The 22,890-nt window shown below is 39.7% G+C and overlaps 1 protein-coding gene across 1 annotated transcript in view; it reads left to right on the forward strand.

Annotated features, from left to right (window-relative positions):
- LOC101704253 (zinc finger protein 449-like) overlaps positions 1-21,397 on the forward strand; it is a 207,276-nt gene extending 185,879 nt beyond the window's left edge. The window contains exons 6-7 of the mRNA XM_087202156.1: positions 19,146-19,259; positions 19,526-21,397. Coding sequence (XP_087058282.1) covers positions 19,146-19,259; positions 19,526-20,358 — 947 coding nt within the window. The 3' untranslated portion in view covers positions 20,359-21,397. The remainder of the gene's footprint in view (positions 1-19,145; positions 19,260-19,525) is intronic.
- The last annotated feature ends 1,493 nt before the right edge of the window (positions 21,398-22,890 follow it).

Genomic DNA, 22,890 nt, shown 5'->3' on the forward strand with positions numbered 1-22,890 from the left:
AAATAATAGGCATTGGCGGGGGGGGACTGCAATAGCTGCAACATAACCCACACATTTGAAAACAAAATTGAGTCAGGTCAGCTTACAAATGTACAGGTGGCTACTAGTTGTGGGGCTGTCACTGTTGTCAGAGCTGATCACAAGCAGAAAGACATATACTGTACAGTAATTTGAGGTTGGCAGTGAAAGGAAGTAATTAAAAAACAAGTACAATTATAGAAAAGGCACCAAGAGCACTCACCCCAGTTTTTACCGCAATCTTTTTGTATCTACCTTCTTTCTAAAGACACCAGTTTAAAAGCTTATTTGTGAATATTTTTAGGCTTCACAACAAGCCTTGAATTTTAACTCACAGTTGGCAGCCAGAACCAAGTACAAGCATCTCAGCTTCACACCAACTGATCCTCAAACCTAACCTGGGGATTTTAAACTGGCATCAGCAAATGCAAACTTTACCCTTTCAATCTGACATTAGTAGTTTAATTTTTAAAAGCATCAGATTTCTTTGGCTCCTCATTATGTGGAAATAATAATATACCACGGCATCTCTACCAGACCAGTCTCTTTTTCACTTTCCCCTTTTTTACAATTTAATTTTATCACAGTTTCCGATTTCCAGCAGGAGGTATGAAAATGTGACATTTTTTCTACTCTTCATACTATTTCTTTTGTCAGGTTCTGATCATTCTACGTGTTCTTCGTTGGAGTGAGTGGATGGTGTTAAGCTATATAAGGATTCATTTTATGATTATCTGTTTTGCAAAAGCAACTTAATTTTCTTAAGCAATATTAGCATTCACATTACTTGGCACCATTGGGAAAAAAGTTTTAAATCAAATAAACTAAACTCCTGGTAGCCAAAATTAAATGTAAACATATCTTTTTTTTTTAACTAATGTTACTCTGCCTTTGTTCCTAAGTCTAAATACAGTAACTATTTTTTTTCCTGCAGTTTAATCATGCTTTAGCAAAATGTTCTTCTAAAGAACATTTAAAATAAAGTACTCTTATAGTGAAATAAAGGTTTTTTTGTTTCATTTTACAGACCATAACCACTAATGCTTTGCTTTTGTTCATTTCTTTTTTCTTGATTTCATGCACATATCTCTGTTTTAATATATACAATATATACAAACAATACATCCATATTTTTCTCACTCATTCAGACAAAACTATACAAATAATTTTGTCTTGCCATGTTATTGACCTCTGTGAATAAAATATTTAGCAATTAATATAATTCCTTTCAAATATTTTCTCACTTTCATTTCTACTTTCTATATATAGACAGAAACCGCTCCATTTGGATGAGATAGAGCCAAGAACATGGAATTTACTGGCCAGAACGCAGCACCACACTGGTCGTTTAGGTGGCAAATGTCCAGGCAAGGTTTATGATTCCTTGGAATTACTAGTTTCCAAGGTTACTAAAAAAGGCTACATGCTTTACCAAGTCTTAAGTAATTCTCATTGCACATGAAAGTAAGGCAAAAAAAATTAAAGTGCTGAACATGAGAAAAGGGACAAGATGATTACTATCCTCGCAGGTTCTTGGAAGGTGGGGGGGACATGAAAATAAATTTAAACTCTGTAAGCTGTTTCTCATTATTTCCCATGCATTACCCGTTTACTACACACCCGCCCCTCTGCAAATTTCCACAAGACATTAAAAACCTGCAGATTTCAAAAGTTGCATTAAGTGTGCTGTAGGGATTAAAACAAGTGAACAAAAACGAAATAAGAACTAGTGAAGAAAATGAGAACACCCGGACCCAAAAAGGATTTGTATGTGCTAAGCCCTCCACTGAGAATCAAGCCCACAGATTCAGCTTCTCGGAAGTAAACACAGGTGCGGGTGCAGAGTTCTCCTGTCGCTAGCATATCCCCACCTTTTCTTATCTATATATTTGGTATAAATATTTGTACAGTTCCACATGATGTTTGAATACAGCCCTATGAGAAGGAAAACGACTCCTTCTTAAGAAGAGGAAGCCTCTTTCAATTCCTCCTGGTGTCTTGTTTTCCTATGATCCAACAGAAGATTGAGTTCCAAGATGTCTTGCTGATCAAATTAAAAGTTGTCCATGAAAGTGCAAATGCAATGACCAAAACATTCCTGTTAAAATCCTGCAGCTGTCTCCCCAAAACTGCAGAGGGAGTGTGTGTGTGTGTGTGTGTGTGTGTGTGTGTGTGTGTGTGTGTGTACATGTGCGGGTCTGTTGTTTTTGTTGCATGTCTCTGCTAAAAACAGAAATGAAAACAGGCTGAAAAGCAATGTCACATTGCTAAGGGATGCTGCTGTATGTCTTCAAGTTCCTTGGCCTTTTTCAGTTCTTTCACTCTGTGGCGACAGCGACGTAGAAACCTCATTATTTTCTGAGCAGCTTGGTCCTGCCTTTTGGTTAACAAACTGCTCCTGAGCTTCTGCTGCATGATCACTGCCGTCCGGTGAGCCTGCAGTCTCTTGCCACATTTCTTGTAACTCCGGTAGTACTTCTGGATCAGCATGGCGGCACGCCAGCTCAGTGCAGAAGCTTTTTAATAAGATGAGATCCCAGTTGCTGATTCTTTCTGTAAGTTCCCGTGCTGCTGAGGTTTTGTTCATGAAGTCTTATCCTATGCCAATGTCTTCAAGAGTTCTACCTAACTTATCTTCCAGCAAGTTTAGTGTTTCTGCCTTAATATTTATGTCTTTAATCCACTTTGATCTTAGTTGAGTGCATGTTGATAGGTATGGGTCTAGTTTTAATCGTTGGCAGGTTGAGATCCAGTTTTTCCAACACCATTTATTAAATAGGCTATCTTTCCTCCAATGATGGTGGTTGGTTCCTTTGTCAAAGATGAGGTGGCTGAGCATGTCTGCAGTTCTTTCTGGATCTTCTAATCTATTCTACTGATCCTCAGGTTTGTTCCTTTGCCAGTACCATGCTGATTTTATCACAGTAGCTTTGTAGTATAGTTTCAAGTTAGGGGTTGTGATACCCCCAGCCATGTCTCTGTTGCTTAGAATTGCTTTAGCTATTCTAGGTCTCTTATGGTTCCAAATGAATTTTTGGATTGTTTTCTCTAGTTCTGTGAAATATATTGTTGGAATTTCAATTGGCATTACATTGAATCTATCTAGTAGTTTTGGAAGTATGGCCATTTTCACTCTATTGGTTCTTCCTACCCAGGAGCAAGGGATGTCTTTCCATTTTCTTGTATCCTCTTCGATCTCTTTTTCTCAGAGTGCTATAGTTTTCAGTGTAGAGGTCTTTTGCTTCCTTTGTTAGATTGATTCCTAGATATTTCCTTTTTTTGGATCCTATCGTAAAAGGAATTGTTTCCCTAATTTCTCTCTCAGTGAGTCTGTTATTTGTGTACAAGAAGGCTATTGTTTTTTGAGTGTTGACCTTGTATCCAGCTACTCTACTGAATCTGTCAATTAAGTCTAGAAGTCTTCTGGCAGAGTTTTTTGGGTCTTCTATGTAAAATATCATATCATCAGCAAATAATGACAGTTTAACTTCTTTTTTTCCTATTTTTATTCCTTTATTTCTTTCTCTTTTCTAATTGCTATGGCTAACGTTTCCAGAACTATATTGAACAGGAATGGTGACAGTGGGCATCCTTGTCTTGTTCCTGATTTTAGCATGAAAGTTTTCAGTTTTTGACCATTTAGTATGATGTTGGGTGTTGGTTTTTCATAGAGAACCTTAAGCAGGTTAAGATAAAGACCTTCTATTCCAATTTTCTGTAGGGTTTTTATCATAAATGGGTGCTGGATTTTGTCAAATGCTTTTTCTGCATCTATTGAGATGATCATATGGTTTTTGTCCTTGACTCTGTTAATATGGTGTATTACATTTATTGATTTTTTTTTTTTTTTTGGTACCGGGGATCGAACTCGGGACCTTGCGCTTACGAGGCAGGCGCCGGAACCAATGAGCTAAATCCCCGGCCCCATACATTTATTGATTTTAGAATGTTGAACCATGCTTGCATCCCTGGGATAAATCCAACTTGGTCAGGGTGTATGATCTTCTTGATGACCCTCTGTATTCTCTTTGCTAGTATCTTGTTGAGGATTTTTGCATCTATGTTCATTAGGGAGATTGGCCTGTAGTTCTCTTTTTGGGTTGGGTCTTTCCCTGGTTTGGGAATCAAAGTAACACTTGCTTCCAGGAATGAATTTGGAAGTATTGCTTCCCTTTCAATTTCCTTGATGAGTTTACAGATTAATGGCGTTAGTTCTTCTTTAAATGTCTTATAAAATTCAGCAGTGAAGCCATCTGGATCTGGGCTTTTCTTTGTTGGTAAATATTTTATTACATTTTCAATTTCACTCATTGTAATTGGGGTGTTTAGAATTTCTATATCTTCTTCATTTAACTTTGGCAATTCATATGTATCTAGGAATCTGCCCATTTCTTCTGTGTTTTCCATTTTATTGGAGTAGAGGTTGTCAAAGTAGGTATTGATGATCCTCTGGATTTCTGTTGAATCTGTTGTGACTTCACCTTTTTCATTCTTAGTTGCATGTATTTGTGCCTTTTATTTCCTTTTTTTGATAAGGTTGGCTAAAGGTTTATGGATTTTATGTATTCTTTCATAAAACCAACTCTTTGATTCATTGATTTTTTGTATTGTTCTCTTAGTCTCCATTGCATTAATTTCTGCCCTAATCTTTATAATTTCCTCTCTTGTACAAGCTTTGCCTTTGTTATGCTCTTCTTTTTCTAGGAGCTTGAGGTTCTGCATTAGGTTATTTATCTGAGTTTTCTCTGTTTTCCTAATATGGGCCTTCACTGCTATGAATTTCCTGCATAGAACTGCTTTCATTGTGTCCCATAAATTCCTGTATGTTGTACTGGCATTTTCATTTACTTGTAGAAACTGTTGAATTCTGTGGTCCATTGGTTGTTCAAGAGGGTGTTATTCAGTTTCCTTATGTTTGTTGGGGTTTTGTGATTTCTTATGTTATTGATCTCCAATTTTATTGCACTATGGTTTGATAATATACAGGGGGTAATTTCAGTTCTTTTACATTTACTTAGACATGTCCTATGAGCTAGCATGTGGTCTATTCTGGAGAATGACCCGTGTGCAGCTGAAAAGAATGTATATTCCAATTTTGTGGGGTGGAACACTCTGTAAACATCTATTAAGTCCATTTGTTCAATAGCTTGGTTCAGTTGTAGAATTTCCTTGTTAACTTTTTGTCTAGATGATCTGTCGATTTGTGATAGTGGGGTATTGAGGTCTTCCACTACAATTGTGTTAGTGTTTATTTGGTTTTTCATGCCTATTAATATTTGTTTTGTATAGTTGGGGGCATTGGTATTTGGTGCATATATGTTTAGGATTATCATCTCTTCCTCTTGGATTGTTCCCTTCACAAGGATGTAGTGATCATCTTTGTCTCTCTTTATTACTTTTGGTTTGAAATCTACTTTGTCTGCAAATAAGATCGCTACCCCTGCTTTCTTCTGCGTTCCTGTGGCATGGAGAACTGTTTACCATCCTTTTACTTTCAGTCTATGAGTTTCTTTTTGAGTTAGGTGTGTTTCTTGTATACAGCATATTGCTGCATTTTCCTTTTTAATCCATTCTGCCAGTCTATTTCTTTTGATTGGTGAATTGAGGTCATTAACATTGAGGGTTATAAGTGATAGATATTGATTTATCCTTATCATGCTGTTTTACTTTTGTTGGCTCTTTTATTTCTTATTTTTTTCCCCTTTCCCTTTAGTGTCTTACCTGGCCTGGTGGATTCCCTCTGTTGGGCCTCATGGAGTTGTGGCCTTCATTGCTTTTTTCTAGGATATTGTTTAGAATTGCTTGTAGTGCTGGTTTGGGGTTCATGAAATTTCTCAGGTGTTCTTTGTCATGGAAGTATCTAATTTCCCCATCGATTTTGAAAGATAATTTTGCAGGATACAACAGTCTAGGTTGGAAGTTATTTTCTTTTAGGGCTTGAAATACTTCACTCCAGGCTCTCCTTGATTTGAGGGTTTGTGTTGAGAAGTCTGCTATGATTCTGATGGGCTTTCCTTTGTAGGTGATTTGTTTCTTTTCTCTAACTGCTTGTAGGATTTTGTTTTTCTGTTGGGTTTCTGGGATCTTGACTATTATATGTCTAGATGTAGATTTTTTTGATCATGGCTAGCTGGAGTTCTATATGCCTCACTTATCTGTATGTCCAATTCTCTACCTCTGTCTGGGAAGTTTTCCACTATTACTTCTGTAAACAATTTTTTTAGGTCAATTTTGCTTTCTCCTGTTTTTTCATGGACTCCTATCAGTCTTATGTTATTCTTCTTTGCATCATCTAGCAGTTGTTGGATTGATTTCTTGTGGTCCCTTACTATTTTTAAGAAATCTCTATTTTCATGGTCTCTAACCGCAATTTTGTCTTCTATATTTGATATTCTATCTGCAGATTCCCTTAATTGGCTGTGGATACTTTCAATGGAATTTTTGATCTCCTGAATATCTGTTTGAATCTGTTTCATGGATTCCATTTCTTTCTTATGTTGTGCAATCATAGTTTCCATTTCTTTCTTATGCTGGGTATTCATGGCTTCTAGCATGTTTCTGAGCTCATCTATTTTTTTATCTGTTTTTGTTCTAGATCCTCTAATCATGTCTTTCACTCTGCTCACCATCTCTGTAGGTATCTGGGAGATTATTTCTGCTTTGAATTTTTCTAGAGCTTCATTCATCTGTTTTGTTACTTCCTGTGCTATCAGTTCAGGGTATCCAGGTGGTTGGTTATGGGACCTTTCCATCTCATTTCCCCTAGAATTTATGCTTGGTGGGGTGGAAGTCTGAGTTTGTGCCTTGCTTAAATGTCTTCTCAGTTTTGTTTTTGGTACTGTCCTTGGTTTAACTCCTGGGTTGATAGTTTGAAATTGCTTATTGTAGTTATCTTTGTTGCTTGTAATTAGAACACTTATGGAATGATTGCTTCTCAGAGGTGTCTTCCAGATATAGCTGGTCTTTAAATTTTGAGTCTCTAATGACTCTAAGGCTATCTCATTTTCCTTATACTAGGAAGGTTCATTGACTAGATCAATAACAACACCTTAGCCCAAGTGATACAATCAGCAACACCATTGCATCAAGTACATCTTTGAAAATGACATTTTGTGTTAGTTATTAATCTATCACCTTTAGCTGTGTGAATTAAATCAAGATCGAGGAACAACCCAACATATAGTGAATAAACTCTTCAATATAACAACTTTACCCTTTGGGAGGGGGAGTTAGAAGGGGCTGGGGAGGGAGGGACAGATGGGAAGAAGGATAGGGGAAGGTTAGCAGTGTGGCCAGAGGACACAGGTGAGAAGGAAAAAGAGAATAATAGGAAAATAAAGAAGAGCTCCGAATGAGGATCAAAACAGGGACAAAAAGGGAAGATGAACAATGTGGGAGAGCAAGAGAGTGAGTGTAAGAGAGAAAGGAAAGAGAAAAGAAAGAAGAAAAGAAAAGAGAAAAAGGAGAGAAAAGCAAATATTTGCAAACAGTAGGAAAAAACATTAAAGATAGTAGGAGCAAAAGAAAAGAAAAGAGAAAAAAATGAACTAATAATACTGATTTTGGGAAGAAAAAAACAGTGAAGATGTAGGGCCTCTTTCAGGGTATGTCTCTACTTTCACAATAGACAATGTGGGTAGCAGTGTGCAGATATGTCAATGAGTCTCAGCAAGCTAGTCTCAGATCCATGAGATTCAGGCAGATTTCTGGCTGCAAGTCCCAAGTTGAGCTCCCTGTCCTCCTGTAGGGTTGAACTCTGCAGAGTTGTATTGCAGGTTCCAGCTGCCCTTCCCCTGAAGATAGATCCATTCCTGATGGGAGGTGAAGATGACTCCAACTTACGCAGTACCGTGGTCTGGTGGTCTGGTGTCCTCTGCGTCTTTGTAGTGTGCAACCAGGTGGCTGTACAGAGAAGAGGCCAGAGGAGCAGGAGTGGGGTGGGGGCTGGGGTGTCCAGTGGATTGCTGCCAGTGTGCAGCCTGATTCAGCATGTTCCACGGGACTCGTGACCTCGGTAGGGCATCCGCAGACCTGCCTGTCTGCAGCGGGCTGAGTAACATGCTGTTTTGATAACTGTAGCTTTGTAGTATATCTGAAGTCAGGGATTGTGATACCTCCTGCTTTACTCTTGTTTTCCAGGATTGCTTGTGCTTTCTTGGTTTCATGTGAATTTTAGGATTGTTTTCTCTAGTTCTGGGAAGAATGCTATTGGTACTTTGATTGGGATTATATTAAATCTGTATATCAGTTTTGGAAGTATGGCCATTTTAACAATATTGATTCTGCCTATCCAGGAACAGGGGAAATCTTTCCATTTTCTGATGTCCTCTTTGATTTTCTTTTTCAACATATTGTATTTTTCATTGTAGATCTTTCACTTCCTTAGGGTAATTTATAATTATTTAATTTTACTTGAAGCAATTTACTATGGTAGCAATTTCCTAATTTCTTTCTTGCTGAGTATATTATTGGGAACACTATTGGTTTTGTTTATTGATTCTGTATACCAGTACATTACTGAATTTGATTACTAATTCTAAGAGTCTCTTGGTAGAAATTCTCAGTCTTCGTAGAGGATAATGGCATCTGCAAATTATGATAATTTGACTTCTTCCTTTCCTATACATATCTTTTATTTCTTTCTCTTGCCTAATTGCTCTTGTTAATGTTTCAATAACTATATTGGACAGAAAGAGTGATAGTGGACATCTTTGTCTTGCTCCTGATTTTAGAGGAAAAACTTTTTTTTTCACATTTAATATGATGTTGCCACTAGGTTTATCATAAATGGTTTTTATTAGATTGAAACGAAGTCCTTCTTTATCTATTAGCTTCAGTGGTTTTGTCATGAATTGGTATTGGATTTTGTCAAAGGCCTTTTCTGCATCTATTGAAATGATCATGTGCCTTTTGTCCATGCCTCCTATGTGAAGTATTGCATTTATCAATCTGTGTATGTAGAACTATCTTTGCATCTGTGGGTTGAAGCCTACTTGATCATGATGTATGATCTTTTTGATGATTTGTTGCTTTCTGTTTGCCAGTATCCTGCTGAGGATTTTAGCATCTTTATTCATTAAAGAGATTTGCTTGTAGTTCTCTTTCTTGATTGGATCTTCAGCTTGTTTTAGAATCAACATAGTGCTACCTTCAAGGAATGATTTTGGGAGTATTGCTTCCTTTTCAGTTTTCATAAAAGTGCTTAAGGAGTATTGATGTGAGATCTTCCTTGAAGTTCTTGTAGAATTCATCAGTGAATCCATCTGGTCCTGGGCTTTCCTTTTTTATTACTGCTTTAATTTTATTGCTTGTTATAGGATTATTCATGGTTTTTATATCTTCTCAGTTACATTTTGTTAATTCATATTTATCTAGGAATCTATCTGTTTTAGGTACTTTTCTTGTCACTGAGACAAAATACTCAACCCCTAAAAGTTAAGGGAGAAAGATTTATTTTGGCTCAAAGATTGTGGACATTTCAGTCCATAGTCGGCTGGGTCCAATGCATGGTGATGTCACAGAAGAGAAACAGTTCATGTTGTAGCAGTCAGAAGGCACTAAGCAGAAGCAGCAGCAGCAACCTGCTTCCATCCAGGCTACAAGCCTATTGAGTGGGGCCACCCACACCCAGGGTGAGGCTTCCATTATCCAGAACTATGATAAACCTATTCCGTTATCATACTTCCTTAATCCCAGTATTACACCCCCTAGATCCAGGCATCTCTAAAAAACCTCACCTATGAGTGCCTGAGGCTTTGGGAGGACATCTAGATACAAACTATAACGCTATCCTTTTCTTCTAGATTCACCAGTCTATTGGTGAACAGGTTTATGAAGGGATTTTTTCCTAATAATCTTTTGGAGTTCAGTAGTGTCTGTTGTGATTTCACCTTTTTCATTTGTAATTGCATTGATTTGAGTCTTTTCTTTCCTTTTTTGGGTAAGATTGGATAGGGGTTTTTATAGTTTGTTTATTCTTTAAAGAACCAGCTCTTCATTCCACTGATTCTTTGTACAGGTTTTTAGTCTTCATTGCATTTATTTTTGCTCTGATCTTTATAGTTTCCTGTGTTTTACTAGCTTTGGGTTTGGATTGTTTTTGTTTTTTTAAGACCTTGACGTACACAGGTTATCTATTTGGGCTTACTCTGTTTTTATGATGTGAGCATTCACAGCTATAAACATACATCTTAAGACTGTTTTCACTGTGTCCCATAAGTTCTGGCACTTTGTACTGGAATCATTGTTTAGCTCTAGGAAGTGTCTTATTTCTTCCTTGATTTCTTCTGTAACCCTTTGATATTCAGGTCTATTGTTTAACTTCCAAGGGTTTGCATAATTTTTGTGTTTTCTTTTGCCATTGATTACTAGTGTCATTGTCCTATGGTCTGATAGTATGCATGGTATAATGTCAGTTCTTTGGCATTTACTTAAGCTTGGTTTATTGGATATTATGTGGTCTACTTTGGAGAAAGTACCATGTGCTGGTGAGAAAAATGTACATTCTCTTGTTATTGTTAGCTGTAATGCTCTACAATATCTATTAAGTACATTTGTTTGGGGTTTTATTCAATGCTTGTATTTCTGTGTTGATTTTTTGTCTAATTTATTTGTCTTTTGTGACAGTGGCATTGAGGTCCCCCACTATATTTGTATTGATGTTTATCTGATCTTTTATGTCTAGTTAGTACTTGTTTTATGAAGTTGGTTGCACCATTGTTCAGTGCATAAATATTAATAATTGTTATCTCTTCCTGTTGAATTATTCCTTTAACCAGTGCAGTGACCTTTTTTGCCTCTTTTGATCAGTTGTCCTATGAAGTGAACTTCTCTAAAAAGGATACCTATACCTGCTTTTTCAGTTCCCATTGCACGGAATATTGTTTTCCATCCTTTGACTTTTGTTCTATGAATTTATTTTGAGGTTAAATGTGTTTATTATATACAGCATACTGTTAGATTTTATTTCTTGATCCACTCTGCCAAACTGTGTCTTCTGACTGGGGAATTGAAACCATTCATATTGAAAGTCATTATAGGTATTGACTTATTCCTGTCTGTCTTAGGTATTTTCTCATTGCTGGAACAAAATACCCAACACCTACAAGTTAAAGGAAGAATGGTTCATTTAGCTCACACTTTGTAGAGCTTTCACCCCATAGTCGGCTGGTTTCAAGGCAGGATGTTATGGCAGAGGAGAAACATTTCATGGTGTAGCAGGCAGGAGGAAGTGAGACTTCCTTCTTCTTTCCGTTTTTATTCCATCTAGGCTGCAAACCTATTGGTTGGTGCCACCTACACCCAGAATTTTGCTAAGCCATTCAGTGGAGTAATCCAGTATCACACACCCATGATTCAGTCACCTCCTCAAAATCCAGCATATGAGCATATGAGGTTTGTGGGGGGGCATAAAGATATAAGCCATAATATTCCATTCCTAGCTCCCAAAAGATTCATGTGCATCTCTTTATGCAAAATGCACTTAGTGCATCTCTAAAAGTTTCCAATGTCCCAGTGAAGCAAGAAACTGAGGAACCAGAACAGAACACTTAACAGGGAGACAGGAGCAAAAAGCAGATTTTAATGCCGGTGGCTCAGGGAATGACTCCTGTCAGTCTTGAGAGCCTCGAATAGAAGTTTGTTCTTCTTTATTTACCTATTTTTAAATCTACGAGACTTAATTTCATTGGAGTTTTCCTGGGAATATAGCAACCAAGATTTACACAAAGCAGAGCAGCGGGGAGTGGCGGGGTAGAGAGCAAAAAGTTCTGGCAGGACTTTCTGAGTCCATTATGCTCCTTTAGTGATAGATTACAGAAGTTGTCATGGCTACTCAGGTACATTCTATAAAGAACATAATTACCTAGTTAACCCATAGTTGCCCAGTAACACAGTTAACTCCTAATTGCCCAATTCTATACAGAGGGATGGTTTCCTCTCTCACTAGCAGTTTTAGCATTGCTGAAAAAATTCTCCTCTGAGATGTGAGGCACTCTTAGCTGCAAGCCCTTATAAAAATGAAAGGAACATTAAACTCTTCCAACATACAATGGCACAAGATACACATTCCCATTCCAAAAGGTATAAATAGGGAGATAGAAAGAGATGGGAACAAAGCAAGACCAAAGTCCACCAGGGGAAAGATTGAATCCTGTAGTTCCATGTCCAGCATCTGGTGAAATCTGGGGCAAGATGTGAATTCCAAAGGGCTTGAGTGCCCCCCCGCATGGCACTACTGGTGGTGGTAGCCCTCATGGCAGCTCTTTTGGGCCAGCTTTGCTCATTCCTTGTGGGTTTCCTCAGATGACCCATATTGCTAGCTTCTCCAAACTTATGGGGTCTCCACTGAACTTTTGGCTTCACATTCACAGCTTCACATAATGCTCTCAGAGGCACACTGCCTATTCTCCCAGGCTTTCTTCTGAAATCTGTGTGGAAGCCTTCCTGACCCACAGTGGACCTAAAACCAGCTCTGTGTGGATGACACCAGTGTTTACCATCAGCTAGAGTAGTAGCTAGGCTTCCTCCGCTCTTGGATGCAAGACTCAAGTGCCTGTATTGCTGAGTGGTATGAACTAAGTTTTACAGAACAAATTCTCTAGGCTGCTACCACTCTGGAACATGTTACCTGGGGCTCTCTTCTAAAAGCAATGTCTTTCATGTTGCAATTTTTAGGTAGGGTAGGGTATTTGCAAAAGGTAGGGTATGGGGGGGCAGCGTCTCAATATGCCATTTGAGGCTGGCTTTGAACTCACTATGTAATCCAGGCTGGCCTCAAACTCATGGCAATCCTCCTGCCTCAGCCTCCTAAGTGCTGAGATTATAGGTGTGTACCACCATGCCTGGCTGTACTTGGCTTTCTAATGCTAATATTTTTAGCAACCAAGTTCTCCTCTGCTCCATCATTGCAGGCAGTAAATTTACCAGATCTTCCTTTCTTGCCAAACTGAAAACTTTTCCAATGGGTTATTTGCTCATGATTCTTTTATTTTTTAAACCAAAGCAGTTATTGATACATTCTAGATATACATAATGATAACATTCATCAAAGGGAATTTGCACCTGAACATGATATATCCTGCCTCTTTATTCTTAAGATACAGCTAGCTAAAAGCTCCTAACAGTAGCCATGCCACAGCCTCAACATTACACTGCCTTGAAATTTCTTCCCAGATTAATTAGTGCATTGCCCTTAATTTTATTCTCCCATAATATCTCTGGACATGAGCACAATGCAGCAAATTTTCTGCCAAAGCATAAAAAAATTTAGAGTGCTGGTTTGGCATAGCCAGGAGACTAGCTGCCAATTGAGTCTTCCCAACTGAAACCACCTGAGGCTGGTGTTTATTGGCTGCATTTCTAGCAGCCTTCTGGTCTTCTGAGCTCTAACCAGAATCTCCCATCAAGCTAGGCTTGCAACATGCTAGGGTTACTTCTTCAGCTTGCATCTCAAAACCTTTCCAAACACCTCCACAAACCCATTCCAAAGGTTTCCGAACCACATGGCCAGGTAGAGTCACAGTAACAACCTCATTCCTTGTACCAAAATCTGTCTTAGTTACTTTGCTCATTGTTGATACACAATACCTGACACCCACAAGTTAAAGGAGCAAAGGTTTATTTTGGCTTACTGTTTGTAGAGGTTTGATTATCAACTAACTTGTTTCTGAAAATTGGCTCGCCAACTAAACATTGCTGGGGTCTGGATTGCTCACCTCTTCTTCTGGAGTTTGATTCCAGATTCTTCTCACCTCGATCAAAGAATTAAACAAAATGAGCACAAACCAGTGGCAAAGTTTATTCAATAAAGCAAAAATGAAGAGTGGGAAAGAAACTGGCTTTGCAGAGCAAGCTTGGACCAAGTAAATAGAAGGAGAGAGAGAGAGCAAAGATAAAAATTATGCAGAGTGGGCTATCATGGAAAGTTTTGATAGCCCCACTCCTCATGACTACCTTTCGTTTATGCTGTCCAAATCTCAAGGAAACACACGAGAACTTCTACATTCAGGTCTTGAGAGGCAGTGCTGAGATCTCATGCCTCAGGCTGACATCAGGTCTAGGGCATCCCATTGAGAACCTGCTTGAGTTCTTGAGAGCAGTCCATATGCCAGGCTTGGGGAACTGTTTTGTGCATGTGTCCAGGATCTTGTGTTTAACAGGTTATGCCTACTTCCTCAGCCAGCTTTTGCCACGCCCAAATCTCCTATCTCAGTTTCAGTCTATAGTCAGCTGGCTCCAAGCCAGAGCAGCATGGGAGAGGGTTATGGCAGAGGACAAAGAGCTTATGGCATAGCAAGCAGGAAGTAGCAGGACTTCCTTCCTCTATTCCTTTTTATTCCATCCAGGCTATAAACTTATTGATTTGTGCCACCTACAACCAGGGTGGGCCTTTGTTCTTCAGTAAGTCCATTATCTGCACCCAGAACTATGCTAAACCAATCAGTAGACTAATACAGTATCATACACCCACGATTGAGTATCAGATACACATGATCCAGTCACTCCCCAAACCCCCACCTACGCACACTTGTTTTGGAGGGATATCTAGATACAAGCCATAACACTGTCATTGCCTTATTTTCCCTTTTCCTGATTCCCTTTCTTTCACTTCTACTTAACTGTTCACCATGTCATTAGACCTTTAGGCATTGTTAACTTCATTATCTCATTCTAGGATATCCTTGAGAATTTTTTGGAGTGCTGGTTGGTGGTCACGAATTTCTTTAGATGCTCTTTATCATTGAAATATCATGTCTTTATCAATTTTGAAATATAGTTTTTCAGGGTATATGAGTCTGGGTTGTGAGTTATTTAGATATATGGCTTGGAACATGCCACTTAAAGCTCTCCTGTTTGTACTGTGAGGACTGCTGTAATTTTAGTTGGTTTATCTTCATAAGTGATTTATTGTTATTCTCTATTACCTTTTAAGATTTGGTCTCTGTATTGAACTTCTGGGATTTTGACCATGATGTGTGCTTTTTTGATCATGGCTATTTGGGGTTCTGGATCCCTCAATTATCTGTATGTTTAATTTTTTCCTATATTTGCAAAGTTTTCTGCTATTATTTCGGTAAACAGGATTTATGCCATTTGTGTTGTCTTCTGATTTTTCACTAATTCCAATTAATCTTAGATTAGTCTTCTTTGCACATGTAGCAACTTTCAATCCATTTTCCGTGTTCTCTTTTTGTTTTTGAGTTATCTTTGGATCACTCGTCTCCAATAGCAGCTCTGTCTTCCACTTCTGACATTCTGTCCTCACACTGGAAACTTCTATTGCTCATATTTTCAGTAGAATTTTTATGTTCTGGATTTCTGTTTGGACGTTGTCTTAACTACTTTTCTTGTTGCCGAGACAAAGTACTCGACACCCAAAGTTAAAGGAGGAAAGGTTTATTTGGCTCGTAGTCTGTAGAGGTTTCAGTTCATAGTTGGCTGGCTCCAAGGCAAGGTGGCATTGCAGAGGAGAAACAGTTCATGGTAAGCAGGAGGCAGAAGTAGCAAAGAAGCAGAGACCCTCTTTCTATCCCTTATATCTTATCCAGGCTAACCACCCTTAGGGCAAATAGCATTCACACCCAGGGTGGGGCACCCTTAATCCTACCTAGAACTTCACCAAACCAATGAGTGGACTAATTTAGTAATCACACATCCTTGATCCCAATATCACACACCCTAGATCCAGGTACCTCTGAAAGCCGTACCTATGACCATATGAAGCTGTGGGGCGACATCTAGATACAAACAATAATAGAACCTTTTATGGACTCTAATTCTTTGCTAAACTCCTCATTCATGTTTTGCATCATTTTGTTCAGCTAGCTTTTTATTAGAGTCTGTTGTAAACTTCCTAATCGTTTTGTTTATTGCATCCACTGTTTATTTATATCTTCTTTTAGCTCACTGAGCACCATATTCTTTTGTTTTCTTGTCTCTTCTGTTAGCTTTTCAAATAATTCAGCAATGTGTCTTTTGCCTCCCTCCTCCTTGATACTCCATGGATTGGCTTTGGGGGAATTAGAAATTTTGGCAAGCACTTTGTTGCCTTGTATTTTCATGTATCCACTGTTTTGTTTGTTTGTTTTGTGCTGAGGTTTATGGTAACTTATGGTGGAACAAATTTGTTACTAGTATGGAGATCTCTTTAGTTAGTGTGTGCTTTTCAGTGATCCACTCTGTATGTGGCTAACTATAGTCTTTTGTCTCTGTTGAAAGAACTGACAACCTCTGTTAATTTGGAAGGGGAGGATTCAGTCTAATTTGTCCAGCACCCAGTTCTCTGTGAATGAACCACACTATTGTTACTGACAAAAAGATAATTTGAATGCTAGGATACAGAGAAAAGTAATAGCAACAACTGTGCCACCCTAGCAATAGCAAGTAAATCTGCAACAATAATATTGTCTAAAACAAACTGCAGATTGAAAGATCATAATAAAAATAATGTATCACCCTTACCCACAGAAAAGAGATCTTTAATTATAGTATAAACACTAAGACAATCCAAATATTGACATGCAGTAACTGTCTACTAAATGTGACAACTAAACCTCAACTAACAATAGAAAATAATTCAATAATATCATAGAGTTAGCTACCTAAATACTGATAAAGATAATGGTTATACTTGTAAAGATATAGGTGGTTGGGAACAGGAGAATGAAAAAAAATTTTTTGAAAAATTCATCAAAGGAAAATGAGAAAGAGGAGACAAAAGTGAGCCAAAGGATCTGTTGAGGATTAGAAGGATATTAATGGAATTAGATAAAGGTAAGAGAACAAACAAGAAAAAGAAGATAAAAGAGGAAAAAAGAGAATGGAATAAAAAAACTAAAGGGAAAAAATTAAAAGGCAAAGAAAAAAGAGGAAAGAAATAAAAGAAAGGAAAATTCCCCATATCTTAATGAACTAGTGAAGAAGAAGCAGAGAGAGAGAGAGAGTCTAAAAAAGTAAAAACCATTCTCTGTATTGAGAGAGAGAGAGACAGAATGAGTCTAAAAAAAGAAAAAAACATTCTCTGGAGAGAGAGAGAGAGAGAGAGAGAGAGAGAGAGAGAGAGAGAGAGAGAGAGAGAGAGTGAGAGAGATTGGGTCCAAAAAGAGAATAAAACATTCTCTGTATTTTTGAATGAGTTGTTATTTTTTCCCAGATCCACAGGTTTGAAATCCAGCGAGTAACCCTTTGTATGGCCTGTGGGTTTGTGAGGTGTCCCCCTGTTCCAGAGGCCCCTCTGTCTATTTATCTTAGGCTGTGGCAGTCAACCAAATCAAGATGTGTCCTTGCTCACATTGGTAGGTTAAGAAAGCAATCAGACCTAAGTATGTAGCAGGGCAAGCAGCCCATTATACTTAATGCCAGCACTTTCAGAACTACCTGTTTCTGAATGCAACACAAGCTCGCCTGGCTTCTTACTATGGAAGGCAGGGCTCATGTCCTTCCTGACCTGAACTTAAAGTTCTCAGTGAGTGCATGTCTAGCTTGCACCCTTTCTGCATCTGGCTCCCATGGCTATCTCTCAACCAGTCACTGTGGGAGCATTACACTGGGAACTCTGGACTAAAGTTAATTTTTAGCTATTCTGAATCTCAGGTGTAACTATCAACCCCTTCCTCAGATAGCACCTGATTAAGCACTTTCTGTCAGCATGACCAGACATCCTCCCAAACCCTTGTACCCACATATCCTCCCACCACAACTTCTTTGAGGTCTAGTTTTTGCTTACCTTCAACTGCTTTGCATCTCCTCACAAAGCTTGATCATTGTCAAGGAAAGCCATGGCTTTCCTGGACACTTTAGCATATAGAATTTGTGCCAAGACCAGTGAAAACCTGTTCAGTAAGTGCCAAGTTTATTCAGAATTAGCAATGGCATTTTATTCAGGGTAAAAGAGCAGAGGATGGGAACTGAGGCCAGAAAGGGAGGGGTGGGTCAGGGGCATAGCCACTGGCTTTAACTGGCATGGGCTGTTTGGATACAAATTGGTGTGTGTAAAGAGGTCTGTGGTTGTCCAGAAAGCAGAGGTTACATGCACTAAAGTCGACTATCTGTGCTCCCCTTTTCCCATCATGGCTGTTTCCCTTTCATGTCTGACCTCCAGGCTTATTCGAGCTGTTCTTCATTTATTCTGATATTGTCCTGAGTTTTGAAATCCAAGTATAAAGAAATTTGTGAATTACAATGGCACGTCATTTGAAATGTGTTTCATTTTTCTGAATCTGAAACACGTGATCTTTCCCTCATGAAACTACAAAATAAGTTATGTTACCATGTCTGAAATTTAAATTTCCCTTTGGAATCATGTTAGCCAAACCAACTTGTTTGTGCCATCTTAATAATGCTAATGAGAAACCCATTTCCAGCCCACATTCTATTGCAGAACAGGACATTTGGCTGGCATCAAGGAAACAGAGAAAAGGACATGGATAAGAGGATGCTAGTCTTGGAGGCGGGTATTCAGACACTGGGGGAGAGCCAGTGGAAGACATTTTACATAGTTGTTGTTAGACTGAGATACTGAAGCAGAATTTGGTATTTGTTTGGGTTATTTTTCAGAGGACCTCCTGCTAGACATCAACTGAAACAGACACACACTGATAGTTTGAACTGGTTACCAATCCACTTCAGCAGTCCTTTTAATTTGAGTAGCTCTCATGGACATTATTCTAGTAAGCAGTTTCCCAGCACTCAGCTTTACCTCTTCCTCTGTCTCTCTGTCCTTTGGCAATGAATAAAAGAGTGGTGCTCAGTTTACTTATGCCAATATTTTAGGAAGATTTGCTTTGTATTTTAACTCAACTAAATAATTCTATTCTCAAAACACACATGAAACTCTTTTCAGTTCATTGACTTTAACCTGGATTTGAATTCCCTCTCCCCAGCTTAGAAGAGAATAGCCTTGGAGTGAACACAGTGCACTCTTCCCTTCACTTTCCTTTGGTTCTTGATCAAAAAACCCCCCAAAAACCCAAGAACAAACACCATTTGTTAGGGGCTCCAAGGGAAGAAAACCTGACTGGGGAGGAAGTATACAGAGAGAGGGCGCATGTCCAAGAAAGCAGCCTGAACTCTGGCAAACCGTTCTGTGCTCACCTCAGCTCTCTTCCTCCCATCTTCCCTGTGGCCAGGACATGCAGTACCACAGCCTGACTGGAGCTATTCTCTGGAGCCTGGACTGGAGCTGTACACAGAGGAACTGCAGGATTCTGAGAGCTTGGAACAATCCTCTGACTCCAAGAGAGGTAGGTGACAGTTTGCTGAGTGCCCAGGAAGAAAGCAGAGAAAAACGCAGCCCACTTCAAGGAAAGGGGTATGGGAAGCTACTGGGGTGTCCCCACATCTCCCTGGGCTTGGGGTACCGCTGTTCTTATTCCCCATGCCTCTGTTTTCCCTGACACACCATGCAAACTATAATTGCTATTTCTTCTCTTGGGTTTGGAGGAAAAAGGAAGCAAATATGTCAGAGCAGAAAAACTGGAGAGACTGAGTCCAATTTTTTCTTCTTTAGACAGGAATGCCCTTTGCGGTCATAACTTACTGAACAACTGTGAACATCTGGAAGTTCCCCAGGAAACATCCTCAGAAGAGCTGCTGAGCATTGGCATCGAGAAGCCCTGTCTAGGACAGGCATCTCAAAGTGCAGACCAGAAGTTGCCTCTGAAACCTAGGGCCAACAAGCAAAAGCCCAACACAACCAATCCTTATTGTTACCCTCCGTGTGCACAACAGTTTGCCTATAACAGGCCACTTCCTTGTTACCCAAAAATTCAAACAGGAGAGCCAGCTTACAAATGCCACAAATGTGGGAGACAGTTCCTTCACCAGTCAGACCTTGATAAACACCAGCATACTCACACAAAGGAGAAACCCTTTCAGTGCACCCAGTGCAGCATGCAATTCACTCAGCTGGCACACCTTACACAGCATGAGAGCAAACATCTTCAAAAACAGTCCTATCAATGCCCTGTGTGTAGGCAGAACTTTGCTCTTTGGTCCAGCCTGACAGAGCACAGGAAAACTCACAATGAGGGAAAGAGTCATGAGTGCCAGACCTGTGGAAAATGCTTTAATCGGCGGGCAACTCTCCTTCAGCACCAGAGAATACACACTGGAGAGAGACCATTTATCTGTGAATATTGTCAGAAAAGCTATAGGTACAGATCGAGCCTGATGATACATAGAAGAAGCCACACAGGGGAGAAGCCGTACAAGTGTAGCCTCTGTTCCAAAGGCTTCATAAAGAAAGCAGACCTTACTACCCACCAAGCTGCCCACTTTCGAGAAGAATTCCCTGATAATACATCCGCAGAAATGGGCCCTGCAGGAAGTAGCAACCCATAAGAGCCTGCTCCTGCAGGCTGCACTGTCCTGCAAGGGCAATGTCATTTGCACTCATTTCTGACAAGAGCTTTGCATTTGGCTACATTTAAAACCCACCTGCCCAGGCATATAAACTCGAGAGTATTCACCTGCTGGTTCCACTATCCTGGATTTGATTTTCTTGGCTGGCCTTGGCAGAACTAGTTTAAGCATTGCAATGAAAATTCTTTTTTGTCACAAGCCAGGCAGCCAAACTATAGGCATAAGTGTGACCCATATAAATGGAGGCATTTTCCCCACCGTACATAGACATCCCCAGTGGCTCTGTAGCTATGCATTATTTTCACTGATAAAGTTCTGACCTGTGAAGGAAATGCACCCACTCTCCTTGCTTCCGTCTCATCAGCTCCTTCTCTGAGCAACATAGAAATGCCTCCTGAACATTGGTGACAAGAAAGTTGCTTGACCCCTGCCCCAGCCCACAACAGCACCACCCGCTTCAGTGTGGCTATGGCGTTCTACTTGGGCATCATTTCAGCCTTTACCAGTGTCCACTTTTGACATGCAGACAATTTCAAAGACATATGGCCATCTCAGGTACTGTGAAGAGCAGCAAAAGGGACCCATCACATACATACTGTGCCGCTTAAATGAAATACATTAGCACGTGGGTCGTGCTCCACAGTAAGCTTCCAGTATATAGTCATGCACTGTAACTTGTTTTCTTTGCTAATAGAAGTGAAAGCATTTATGGCAGTGAGTTTTACTTTATGTCTAGTTTTCGTTACCCTCTATCAATTTGAGGTAATTTTCTTTTTGATGACCTTGTTGTCACTCATGGTTTGGTTTATTATCACCACTGGCATTTTAGCTCGTGTTGGCTCCCAGAGCTGGACCATGCTGATATTGTCCTCTCCATTTTTGCTTGTATTGCATTTGGATTAATAAATAAAATTCATTCTATTTCTGCTATGTATCCATTTAGTTTTTCTTGAAGGTTTATTTTCTGTGACCCATGGAAAATAAGCATTCAATGTATGGGGCATGCGTAGAGGGACTGTCAGCTGATTCCAAGTCATTAGCAGTGACCCTGGTGCTAACGCTGGGCTAGTGGCATGGAATGCATTGCCTTGCTCCACGTGCTGAATGCCTGCATTTTTCTCTGGTACTGGTGGTTGAATCCATGGCCTTCACACTGAACTGCATCTCCAGCCCTTTTTGTTTTTTAATTTCAGACAAGGCCTCTCCAGGTTGGTAAGTTGCCCAGGCTGGGCTCAAACTTTGGATCCTCGTGCCTTGGCCTCAACATTTTTTGTATTGTGCCTTTGTACAAGTGTGTGAATCAATTTTCTGAATGCTGAAGAGCAATTTTGGACAAGTGACTGGCCTGTGAGCTTGGCATTTAAAACCCATAGCTAAATGTTGAACCTAAGGGAGGCATTGCTTGTCCTACTAGTCTGAGATTGCTCCCTCTCAGATCCCCTGGTTGCCACTCCTGAGTCCAGAGAGAACCCCTAGAAGTCCCTTTAACGTTTTTTCGGGCCTCATCCTCCTGAGTCACCAGGGCCTGTTCTATAGTGCTTTAGGGAAATAGGGAAAGTACATGGGACTCTGTCCCCAAGACGCTCACCACCGGTGGAAGAAGAGATTTATTGCACTTTGCTAGCTTGCTCCTGAGGTCTCCACAGCATACTTAAGGGGACCCAATTGGGTACCTGCAGGTCACCGCATGAGCCTTATTCCCACAAGCCCCTCAGTTCTAACCTCCTGATGTTGGCTGAATATATTCTCATACTCAACCAGAGCTCACTCTTAAGCCCAGGACAAGCTCCAACTTCTTTTCTAGTCCACTGTAGCACATGTGCAAGGGGATGAGGGGAGAGAGCTTTTCCCCTAGCGTCTCTTTAGCATCTATGCTGAGTTTAGTCAGCCTCTATTTCTTGGATGATGGCAACTTAGATTGGGAGCTGAGGGATTTCTTCCTCCCACTCGGATATTCCCAGTTGAGGTTGTAAAGCAGGATTCTCAGAGTAGCCCAGGCTAGATCCCTCTTGTTAAGTATCTTGAATATAAAAATATTATAAAATATTAGTAGATTTTCAATATCTGCCTTCAGTTGACATCTCTGAGGCTGAACGCAGGAATGAGTGTATATGAAATACTGGGCATGACTTCAAACACTAAAATGTGAGGTCCTAAATATAATTGAAATAGCCTCCAAATCAAAGCTGCTCCATAATAGGCTGTAGCTTAAAACATAGAGCTAACCATTAAATATTTTAGTGCCTTTTTATATCCTTATGCATATTTAATTTTCATTTATCCCTACATGAATGTTTTTTTTGTTGGTTGGTTTGTTTGTTTTTGGTACCAGGGATCGAACTCAGGTCCTTGTGCTTGCGCAGCAGGCAGCAAAACCACTGAGCTACATCCCCACCCCTCCCTACATGAATGCTAATCTGAAGAATATCCAATACTCGGGCTGGAGATGTAGCTCAGTGGTGCTGCACTAATCAGGGTGCAAACAAAAAGTTAGATGGCAGCTGTGTGTCC

Source organism: Heterocephalus glaber, unplaced genomic scaffold, assembly GCF_053883595.1.
Source record: "Heterocephalus glaber isolate CG9 unplaced genomic scaffold, H.glaber_assembly_v1.0 deba00001765, whole genome shotgun sequence".
NCBI lineage: Eukaryota > Metazoa > Chordata > Mammalia > Rodentia > Bathyergidae > Heterocephalus > Heterocephalus glaber.